Raw genomic sequence first — 11,773 nt, 5'->3', positions numbered from 1 at the left:
CTTATCTTCTTATGATGAACAGAGCTTTGACTCTTGGACGCTTATATGCTGAGTATCTGGCTGGTCTCCAAGATGCGACTGGACGCGGGCCCAGCTGACAACTTGGAGGAAACCGAAGGTGCGACGTTAGAGCGCTCTTCAAATACCTGAAGGGTTGTCCCACCGAAGGGGGCAGGGCCGTGTCCTCGCCTGCTCCAGAGGGCAAGACTAGACCTAAGGGAGATAGATCAAGATGGGTAGCCATGTTAGTCTGTCTGAAGCAGTAGAATTAGGTGGGCAGCCCTGTTGGTCTGAAGCAGCAGGACAATTCTGGAGTCGAGTGGTACCGCTGGGCTCAAACTTTGTTCTGTAGAAAAGACCAGGAGTCCAGCAGCACCTGAAAGACGAACATTTTGTTAGTCTTTAAGGTGCTTCCGGGATCTCGCTCTTCCCTAGAACCTAATGGGTTCAAGATTTCCACTGAACATCGAGAGAAACTTCCTAACAGAAAGAGGAGTGGTCAGACGCCAGGATCCGCTTCCTAGGAGGGCCCTCAAACAGAGGCCGGATGTAGTCTAGCTCTGGGTTTCTTACACTGAGTAAAGGGTCAGACTACACGGCCTTTGAGCCCCCCCTTCCAACTCTCGGACTCAAATTTATTTAAGTGATTTATACCCCATCTTGCTCCCCCCCAATGGGGACTCGGCAGTGTTCCCTCTAAGCTGAGTTAGTGTGAGCTAGCTCACAGTTTTTTAGCCTCCGGCTCACACATTTTTGCCTTAGCTCAGGAAGGGTGGCTCCGGAGCAGACTGATTTTATGCAGCGGCCAAATCGCTCGCTCACAACTTGAATGCCAGCAGCTCACAAAGTAGAATTTTTGCTCACGAGACTCCGCAGCTTAGAGGGAACATCGCTCAGAACAGTTTAACACATTCGCCTCTCCTCCTTCTAATCCTCGCGACAGCCCTGTAAGGTAGGACAGGCCGAGAGAGTGTGATTGGCCCAAGGTCACCCAGCAAGCTTCCATGGCAGAAACGGGAATTCAAACGCGAGTCTCCCACACCCTGGTCCAACTGTCTAACCCCTGCACCATGCCGGCTCCCCGAATCCAGATAAATACTTCTTTTATTTCATCACATCTGCTTGTCATACTCGGTGCACCGGTCGAGTTCGAATGCTGCACGGCTGTGGGGAACGCGAACCCCAATCCTTAAGAAAAAAATCAGCATGTCTATTTTGGCACTGGGTCTGAAATGGTACAGCCCATCCTGCTGCGTCAGAATTCCCAGAGTCTAATTGCTTTTGCAGCAGTCGTATTCAAGAGCCCCCCCACTGTAATTCCTACCTGTTAAACACTGTCATCCACATCTCCCTACTCTCAACAGTCCATACCCACCGGGACGGTGAAGAACCCTCATTCACACAGGTTCCCTTGTTAGGAAACCTCATTGGCACGCCGTGGCGTACATGGGAAATGTAAGAGTTCTGCAAGAACCAGATGCGGGATTCCCTGTGATGTTAGAACGCACCTGCCGGCTCAACGTTCGGCCTTGAAAACCAGCCTTTTCTAACAGAACGGACGACCGAGGGAAGAAACGGCGTAAAGAGATGAGGCTTTGCAAATCAGAAGCCGCACGGGGAACGGCCAGGTGTGGAAACCGGTCATCGGGCCTTGGAGAAGTTCCCGCGAATCACTTCCAGTTTCCCCATCGGAAGACATTCCCGTAACAAGGAAGTAAACCCATGGTCTCCTGAGGTTGCCTCCCACACCTCTGACTCCTCCCCCTGATAGAAAGACCGCCCCCAAGTTTTCCAGCCTTTACTTTCCTTGGGAGAGAAACCTGGAATGCAGATTTCTCGCTTCTCCTCCTTGCTGGGAAGGCAAGCTCCGACGTTCGTTCTCCACAGCACCTGCTCCGACCGCTAGGCCACACCGGAGACTGGAAGGTGCGACGTGGCAGGCCGCCTCCTTGCCTCCAAGGCCTTCCATTCCCGTCTCCTGAGTTTACAAGTTCTTTATAATTAATTCATACAGACAGGCTCTCCCATGCACTGGCATTTCACAATCGCTCCCTTACGTTTCTTTCTCACAGACGAAGGGACAAACTTTTGTCTGGGCGGTGTGATTTCAGGCAGCAGGCAAGGGGGCTCACGCCGTGGAGGCCCCGTCCACGCATCCCCCCAAATCCCCTGAACATAGAAAATTAGCATTTTAGGGACGGGACCTTCACCTTGACAGGCTTGCTTTCTACTTGCGGGCGATTCTTGCCCGCAGAGGAGCTCCCCGTCACGTGAGCCTCTCCCGCGGCCTCCTGGACAGTCATTTCCTCCTGCCCAGGACAATGGACGTTTTCAGCACCTTGGGGACGTGGCGGATGGTGAGCGACACCCGCGTCCCCCGGCGCAACGTGTCCCCGAGCTCGGAGCCGCACGCATCCAAGTTGGCCACTTTCTCCGTGACGGTGTCCTCGGTGACGAAGCGGATCCCGTGCAGGTAACGTAGGTACATGTCTTCCCGCAAGACCAGAAGGCTGCGGGATTTCAGGAGCAAGGAGAGGAGGTGACGGTCCTCCTCGGACTGGGGAGCGGGTCCCTGTAAAAAGGAAACAAACTCCTAGGCGGTTGCATTTCAAAGATTAAAAAGGCCTAGCTAGAGATGTAAAAATTCTGGAAATGTTGAAGCTCGGAAAAAACCCCAGGTTTTTTCCGGGTTTTTTTGGGGGGGAAATGGAAATTTTCGGAAAAATTGAAAAAAATGCTACATTAGCACTTCTTTTTTCTTTTCCAGATTGAACGTCATTCTGTTACTTTAGGAACATAAAATATGACTATGGACACTTTTACTTGGCATGAAATTATCACAACTAGCCTATTAAAAATATAGTGTATCCAGACAATCATTACAAACAGAATACCCACCCTACATGCAACAACAAAACGGAAACCTTATTCTTTTCTTGTGACAATAGCACCTCCTAAAGGAAGACATGCGTCCTGTTCTTGCATTGGAGAGTTCAGTTTGTAACCTAGGACTTGCTTGTCCTCAGTGCGCAGGAATTAGATCAATCTGATACCATACGTAGTTTTTAGAAATGATTTGGAAAATATCTGAACACCTTGTCTTAAAATAGGTTATTCATCATGTTAAAATAAAACGTTCCATAATCATTTTTCCCCCTTTTCTCTTTTCAATTTTTCCAATTTTCAGAAAAAAACAAACAAAAAAAGCTTCAGGAAAAAAATGGGGGGGAAACCCATTCCCCCCCCCCGGATTTTCCCGTTTCCCACCCCCCAGGCCTTCACATCTCTAGGCCTGGCCCGGCAGATGCGTTGCTGTCTGAAAAGCCGATCCCCTGGACTGCTGCCACCAGGAACCACACCCTACAGAGGTGCGACTCACATGGCTCACGCCGCCGACGTCCGTTCCGCACATCTGCCCCTTGGCCAGTGTGTTTTCCACACAGCTGTGGTTTCTGGTTCCCACTGGCACTGAGCGACTGTGATTCCCACAACACAGTAACAGGGCAGAGTCAGCGTTCACCCCGAGGGCATGCAGCGAAAGTGTTCTTTTTTTCTACCTCACGCATGCTGAATCATAAAGGAAAGCTCAACAGCGAGGACGTGGGTGAGGGCACTCCACCCCCTCAAAAAAAAACCCAGAAAAAGGGGGAGGAGGAGTTGTATTTATACCCCATGGCCCTTCACTACCCGAAGGAGTCTCAGAGCGGCTTACAAACTCCTTTCCCTTCCCCTCCCCACAACAGACACCCTGTGAGGTGGGTGGGGCTGAGAGAGCTCTCTTGAGAACTGCCCTTGAGAGAACAGCTCTTAGAGAACCTGTGACTGACCCAAGGCCACACCGGCAGCTGCATGTGTGGAGGAGTGGGGAGTCACATCTGGTTCTCCCAGATTAGAGTCCGCGCTCTTAACCACTACACCAAACTGGCTCTCCTACATCGAACTGGGGCATCTGTCCACTGAAGCTTATGGTAGACTAAAGCCCTTGGAACGATTTGGATTTTCCTTGTTCGTTCAGCCCCAGGGGGCCTCCAAAAACAGGATGTAGGAAGAATCGCCAGCAGGATACCCGAAGGAGTCTCAGAGAGGCTCACAATTTCCTTTCCCTTCCCCTCCCCGCAACAGACACCCTGCGAGGTGGGTGGGGCTGAGAGAGCTCTCTCGAGGACTGCTCCTGAGAGAACAGCTCTGAAAGAACTTGTGACTGACCCAAGACCACACCAGCAACTGCATGGGGAGAAGAAGAAGAAGAGAAGAAGAGACTGGATTTATACCCTGCCGTTCACTACCTGAGGGAGTCTCAGAGCGGCTGACAATCTCCTTTCCCTTCTCCTCCCCGCAACAGACACCCTGCGAGGTGGGTGGGGCTGAGAGAGCTCTCTCTCGAGGACTGCCCTTGAGAGAACAGCTCTGAGAGAGCTTGTGACTGACCCAAGGTCACCCCAGCAGCTGCACGTGGAGGAGGAGTGGGGAATCAAACCCGGTTCCTCCCAGATTAGAGTCCGCCGCTCTTAACCACTGCACCAACCTGGCTCTCTTGGTGAGAGTTTCAGTTTAAGAGATAAACCGACAAAAGGAGAAGCGGAACGAGATGTTTCCAGAAAGCAGAGGGGGCAAAAAATGCAGGTGAACGGGACCTTCTGGTACTCTACCCCTAGGGAAGAAACCGGGTTTCTGCCTCGGTGGCGCTGCCCAGGCCACCCACGGAGCTCTGCCAGCTTCAGGGCCCAGGGGTTCTGGCCAGAGCGAGTTGGCGGCTCGCCTGGCGAGGAGCCGAGAGAGGCTGGCAGGAGGCTATGCTTCCCCCGACACTCCTCACCTGTTCGCCTTCCGTCTGCTGCCCTCTGCCGACAGGATGGTAGAAATCCAGAAGGACGTGAGACCCTAAGTTGATGGTGGTGACCGTGGGGAAGTACAGCGGGCCGTCCTCGTGAGGCTGCGGATGAAACGGACCTGGTGGGCATCCGTCAGGACAAGGGAGCCGCCCGTCTCTGCCCGAGGTGCGATGAGGGCGGATGCAACGAAGGGAACCTCAAAAGCCCCCCACCAACGCTCCCTCTAAGCTGTGGAGTCTTGTGAGCAAAAATTCTACTTTGTGAGCTGCTGGCATTCAAGTTGGTGAGCATGCAGTTTGGCTGCTGCATAAATTAGTTTGCTGCTCCCTCTAAGCTGTGGAGTCCTGTGAGCAAAAAGTCTACTTTGTGAGCTACTGGCATTAAAGCTGTGAGCAGGTGATTTGGCTACTGCATACGTTTGTTTGCTCTGGAGCCCTCCTTCCTGAGCTAAGACAAAAATGTGTGAGCTGGAGGCTAAAAAACTGTGAGCTGGCTCACACTCACTCAGCTTAGAGGGAACACTCCAATGCTCCCTCTAAGCTGTGGAGTCCTGTGAGCAAAAATTCTACTTTGTGAGCTGCTGGCACTCAAGTTGTGAGCGAGCCATTTGGCTGCTGCATAAATTAGTTTGCTCTGGAGCAATGCTCCCTCTAAGCTGTGGAGTCCTGTGAGCAAAAATTCTACTTTGTGAGCTGCTGGCACTCAAGTTGTGAGCGAGCCATTTGGCTGCTGCATAAATTAGTTTGCTCTGGAGCAATGCTCCCTCTAAGCTGTGGAGTCCTGTGAGCAAAAATTCTACTTTGTGAGCTGCTGGCACTCAAGTTGTGAGCGAGCCATTTGGCTGCTGCATAAATTAGTTTGCTCTGGAGCAATGCTCCCTCTAAGCTGTGGAGTCCTGTGAGCAAAAATTCTACTTTGTGAGCTGCTGGCACTCAAGTTGTGAGCGAGCCATTTGGCTGCTGCATAAATTAGTTTGCTCTGGAGCTTATCTACCAAAGAAACAGTACCTGATGTAATAAACACTCTTCATCTATGGTAATTTTCAAACTGTATAATATCGACAAACTGTATGAAATGTCTGAAACCATTGAAAGCTGTGCTCATGCTTATCTTGTAAATCATTGCTGTTTATGGAAAAGAATAAAAATTATCTGTTTAAAAAAAAACCCCAACTTATTAAAATTAGAATGTGGCGGCCATCTGTTATAAAGTGCTTAGAGGGAACACTGGTCTGGAGCAATGCTCTCTCTAAGCTGTGGAGACCTGTGAACAAAAATCCTACTTTGTGGGCTCCTGGCATTAAAGTTGTGAGCAAGCGATTTTGGCCGCTGCATCAATTCGTTTGCACTGGAGCCCTCCTTCCTGAGCTAAGACAAAAATGTGTGAGCTGGAGGCTAAAAAACTGTGAGCTAGCTCACACTCACTCAGCTTAGAGGGAACACTGCTCTGGAGCCCTCCTTCCTAAGCCGAGACAAAAATGTGTGAGCTGGAAGTGAAAACGCTGTGAGCTAGTTCACACAAACTCAGCTTAGAGGGAACACTGCTCTGGAGCCATCCCTTCCTGAGCTGAGACAAAAATGTGTGAGCCGGAGGCTAAAAAACTGTGAGCTGGCTCACACTCACGCAACCTAGAGGGAACACTGCCCCCTCCACTCACTCACCCACCCCCATTTCAAGGCGCGAACCCCAGGGCATCTTACCATGATTCCCTCCCCAGGGCGGTACTCGTTCACCAGGACGTGATTCGCCGACTTCCCTCCAAAGACGCCAAGGGAGGACACTTTGTCGGTATAAGCCTGAAGCCACGTGGGCAGTTTCTCCGGCACCATCCCCTTCGGGTGGGGCAGCCCCCCTGCGCAAACCACAGAAAGAAGCCACAAAATGTGTCTGTCCTCCTTCTCCTCTTGTGTATCTCCTCTTACAATAGGCAGGGGTCATTTCCTGCAGGAGCGCACAGGAGCGGAGCTCCGGCAGTAAAGAGCCCAGGGGGGCGGGCACATGCAACAAGCCCCACCCCCTGCTCCCAGCAGCCCTCAGTCAGAGCAAGAAGCAGCCAGGTAAGCTGCAGAGCCCCCAAACCCAAAACAGTCCAGTGGCTCCTTTAAGAGCAAGTTTTATTCAGGTACCAGCTCTCCCTCCTCTGCGAGGACAGATCTGCACGTTTCCCCCCTCCCCCCCAATAGCTGGCAATCCAAAAAAGTCCAGTGGAGCCTGAGCGGTGGGTGTTGCCTTCTGACACACTTCCAGTGATATCAGGGGGTGTGGCATATGCAAATGAGTTGTGCGAATGAGTTATGCTAATGAGCTCCTGCTCCTCTTTTTCTACAAAATGACCCCTGGTGACAAAGAACTCGGCGCCATTTCCCACAGCAAGGCCGCCCTCTTCCTCCAGGAAGCTCCAAGCTTCCTGACAAAACTCCGGAGTTGTATCACCTCCCTTCAGCGCATCGTGTGAGCCTGTTTTTGTAAACATGGAGTATCTAACTCAGGGGTCCCCAACCTTTCTGACCCTGTGGGTACTTTTGGGATTTCAAGTTGGGTAATGGCGAGTGTCACCCCTAAAATGGAGCCCGATGCAAAATGGCTGTTATTGCTTTCGTTTGAGCAAGGGCCCCACCCGCTTACAATGGCCCTGCCCGCTTTCTGAAATGCTTGGCCGGTAGGAGAGGAAGTAGTGGTGGGCGCCACGTTGGGGAAGCCTGGGGGAAACTCCTGTGTGGGCGAAATGATCCATAAGCAGACGTTAAAAGGAATCGAGCCACAAATTCGTGGGACTGTACCAGCTCCTCACGCTACTGTGATTTCAACAAACACTAATGAAGTCCCACCCCCCCACAAACCTATCCACATCATGCACTCGACATCAGATTCACACACAGACACACACACACACACACACGTCAAAGGTTTACCCCAGTTCTGTAGCCTCCTGCCAGAAAGCTGAGTCCACTTTGGCTTGGGGGCTCCATAAACCTGGAGGTGGGAAAAAATATAAAAACCACCGGAGTCGCGGGTGCCGCGAGGACCCTGTCAGCGCCCAGCCCTCTTCCAAATCCCCACACAGATGCGCTCAGTCTTGGTTTCCCCCTCTCTAAAATAGGAACTTTGGTATCTTTGCCCACAGTGGGAGAACAAGACACAAAATCTTACAAGAAGTTAAGATACGTAATCTTGGGATAGAAATCTGTTTGTTTGAACTGAGCTACGGGTAGTCTAGGTCAGGCCAGTCTCATTAGATCTCAGAAGCCAAGCAGGGTCGGCCATGGCTAGTATTTGGCTAGTATCTGGCTACTATTTGGCTAGTATTTGGCTAGTATTTGGCTAGTATTTGGCTAGTATTTGGCTAGTATTTGGCTAGTATTTGGCTAGTATTTGGCTAGTATTTGGCTAGTATTTGGCTAGTATTTGGCTAGTATTTGGCTAGTATTTGGCTAGTATTTGGCTAGTATTTGGCTAGTATTTGGCTAGTATTTGGCTAGTATTTGGCTAGTATTTGGCTAGTATTTGGCTAGTATTTGGCTAGTATTTGCCAATATTTGGCTAGTATTTGGCTAGTATTTGGCTAGGAGACCTCCAAGGAATACCAGGGTCATGACCAATCTTCCCTCTAAGCCGTGGAGTCTAGGAGACCTGCAAGGAATACCAGGGTGATGATGACAGGGAGGCAGACAGTGGGAAACCTTTGAATGTCTCTTGCCTTGAAAACCCCACAGACGTGATGGGTATGTCATGCAAGCATTTGCAGACAAACATTTTAATTTTTTTTCAGGAGTCAGTAAAATTCAGGAGGGATGCATCTGTCCACAGCCGTAGAGCTTCCACGTCATGAGGCAGTCTACCTCTGGGGACCCAACAATAACGAAAGGGGCATGAGTCACCGACCGTGGCCATCTGCATTCTTGACCTTCCTTCCTAAAAACTGGCTGATCATTGTTGGAGACAGGACATTGGGGCCTGACGGGCCATAGATCCATCCCACAAAAATATTCTTAACCCATCACAAAAAGGGTAGAATAAACGCACACACCTGTTGCAAAAGGTACGCTTCCTCTGCCTCGGTGATGAAATCCGGGATGTAACAGGCAGTGGGCGGACACTGTGAAGAGCAAAGAGAGGACCTTGGCAGAACAAAAACCTTCAAAACACACCGAGGGGGCTCAGGCTTAAACGCCCCCCCCCTTCCTCCTCCTCTTAACAGCTGCTGCCGTGCACTAGCGACTGCCAGTTTGGTGTCGTGGTTAAGTGTGCGGACTCTAATCTGGGAGAACCGGGTTTGATTCCCCACTCCTCCACTTGCACCTGCTGATGTGACCTTGGGTCAGTCACAAGCTCTGGCACAGCTGTCCTTGAAAAAGAGCCGTTTGTGTCAGAGCTCTCTCAGCCCCACCTACCTCACAGGGTGTCTCTTGTGGGGAGGGGAAGGGAAAGGAGATTGTAAGCCACTCTGAAACTCCAAGTGAAGGGCAGGGTATAAATCCAATCTTTTCTTCTTCTTCTTCTGCCAAAACTTCGCACAGTATTCAATCCCAGTTAAGGCAGTGTGCAAGCGAAAAGAAAAATTCACCCAAGCCAGTTTACCACTAGTGAAGGTAAAGGTTTCCCTTGCCTGAAAGCCAGTTGAATCCGACTCTAGCGATGCGGTGCTCATCTCCGTTTCCAAGCCGAAGAGGCAGCGCTGTCCAAAGACGTTTCCGCGGTCATGTGGCCGGCATGACTAAACGCCGAGGGGCACGGAACGCTGTGACCTTCCCACCGAAGCAGTTACCTATTTATCTACTTGCAGTTTCTTGCTTTCGAACTGCTAGGTAGGCGGGAGCTGGGACCGGAGACGGGAGCTCACTCCGTCACGCGGCACTCGGGTCTCGAACTGCTGAGCTACCGACCTTCCGGTCTGCAGCTCAGCGTGTTAACCTCTGAGTCACCATGGCCCCAAACAGAGACCCCCTGCTTTGCCTTAATTTTCTGCACAGCCCAAGAAAGACATTGCTTTGTTTTGGTCTCATCAGAAATCTTCCTTGTCCTCCTTATGTGTGGGTGTTAAGTGCCGTCAGGTTGCTTCCGGCATACGGTGACCCTGTGAATTCGTGTCCTCCATAACATCCTGTCATGAACAGCCTGGCTCAGGCCTTGCAAATGGAGGGCCCTTGTGGCTTCCTTGATGGAGTCCATCCATCTCCTGTTGGGTCTTCCACACTTCCGGCTGCCTTCCGCTTTTCCCTAGCATTATTGTCTTTTCCACTGAGTCTTGTCTTCTCCTGATGTGACCAAAGTACAATAGCTTCAATACAATACAATAGAGCCAGTTTGGTGCAGTGGTGAAGTGCGCGGACTCTAATCTGGGAGAGCCGGGTTTGATTCCCCACTCCTCCACTTGCAGCTGCTGGATGACCTTGGGCAAGCCGTAGTTCTCTCAGAGCTGTTCTTGAAAAAAAGAGCCGTTTCTGTCAGAGCTTTCTCAGCCCCACCGACCTCTCAGGGTGTCTGCTGTGGGGAGGGGAGGGGAAGGGAAAGGAGTTTGTAAGCCGCTCTGAGACACCTTTGGGTAGTGAAGGGCGGGGTATGAATCCAATCTCTTCTTCTTCTTCTACCCCCCCGTCTGCGAAACAGCCAGCAGTCTGTAATAGGGGAATGATTTAAGTCTAAGGATTATTACTCACCATCTGATTTTTAATGTAATTTAATACGTTCAATGGTTTTATTTGGTGATTGTTTTTAATATTATGTACCTCGCCCAGAGCCCTATGATAGTAGGGATTGGGCAGTTCACAGATCTAATAGAGAGCCAGTGTGGTGTGGTGGTTCAGTGCGCGGACTCTAATCTGGGAGAACCGGGTTTGATTCCCCACTCCTCCACTTGCACCTGGCTGGATGACCTCGGACGTCTCGTTGTTCTTCTCCTTTGAAATACCGAAACATCCACGGCCGTCGAGTGACGTCAGTCAGTTTTCTTAGCCTCTCTGCAGACCTGGAAGCTTGGGAGTGCACGTGGATCACATTCAAGGATTTACGTTTCAATTTCTACGTATGATTTCCACACACACACCCATTCATTGCTTTTGAGACACACGCCTTGAAGCGGCACTTGCGTGTGATCTGACCTTGAGTCATTCGTGCGCTCCACGGATCAAAACACAAGGGCAGGGCGGGCCTTTGTTTTCAACTGGCGAGCTGGCAATATTATACAATCGTGGGAAGTCTATGGCTAATAATGTGTACTCCCCTGACCCGGACGGCCCAGGCTAGTCGGATCTTGTCAGATCTCAGAGGCTATGCGAGGTCAGCCCTGGTTGGCGCTTGGATGGGAAACTTTGGAGGAATTCCAGGGTTGCTACACAGAGGTAGGCAGTAGCAAACTGCCTCCATTAGTCTCTGCCATAACCAGGGCCGGCTCGAGGTGCTTCTGCGCCCTAGGCGAGGCTGCCTTATGGCACAGATGCCAACCTCCCGATGGGGCCTGGAGACCTGGAGCTCCTGCCACCACCACCTCCTCCCCCCCAGCCACCGCCACCACCAAAGGGGGGGGGAGGCACAGCTTGGCGCCCCATCCAGGGCCCGGCGCTCTAGGCGAATGCCTAGTTCGCCTAGTGGGTGAGTCGGCCCTGGCCATGACCTGGGTGGTGCAGGCTAGCCCGATCCTATCAGATCTTGAAAGCTCAGCAATGTCAGCTCTTGCAGTGAAGAACTTGGCCGCCAGTGTGGGACGTCGTCCATCTTGATTTGTATATAAATTAATTGAGCACCAAATTTTATATTGGATATATTTTTATTATGTTGTTGTTTTGTATTGACATTTTAACTTTGTAAGCCACCCCGAGCTGAATACGGGATGGGGCGGGATATAAATCTCAAAAAATAAAATAAATAAATAAATAAATAAATGTCCTCATTCCATATACTCCTTCTTTCTGTAGTTGTTTCTCCCCTCCGCCCCCACCCCACAC

The 11,773-nt window shown here is 51.0% G+C and overlaps 1 protein-coding gene across 1 annotated transcript in view; it reads right to left on the bottom strand.

Annotated features, from left to right (window-relative positions):
- Positions 1 to 2,100: 2,100 nt before the first annotated feature.
- Positions 2,101 to 11,773, bottom strand: part of ALKBH6 (alkB homolog 6) — an 11,302-nt gene continuing 1,629 nt past the window's right edge. The window contains exons 2-6 of the mRNA XM_015426665.1: positions 8,860 to 8,928; positions 7,745 to 7,805; positions 6,533 to 6,684; positions 4,817 to 4,933; positions 2,101 to 2,572 (exon numbers count right to left, since the gene is read on the bottom strand). Of these exons, the coding sequence (XP_015282151.1) occupies positions 2,300 to 2,572; positions 4,817 to 4,933; positions 6,533 to 6,684; positions 7,745 to 7,805; positions 8,860 to 8,928 (672 nt within the window). The 3' untranslated portion in view covers positions 2,101 to 2,299. The remainder of the gene's footprint in view (positions 2,573 to 4,816; positions 4,934 to 6,532; positions 6,685 to 7,744; positions 7,806 to 8,859; positions 8,929 to 11,773) is intronic.

Source organism: Gekko japonicus, unplaced genomic scaffold, assembly GCF_001447785.1.
Source record: "Gekko japonicus isolate JY-2015 unplaced genomic scaffold, Gekko_japonicus_V1.1 scaffold2140, whole genome shotgun sequence".
In the NCBI taxonomy this organism is placed as follows: Eukaryota; Metazoa; Chordata; class Lepidosauria; order Squamata; family Gekkonidae; genus Gekko; species Gekko japonicus.
Note: the sequence above shows the minus strand (reverse complement) of the source record. Positions and strands in the feature narration are given on the sequence as shown.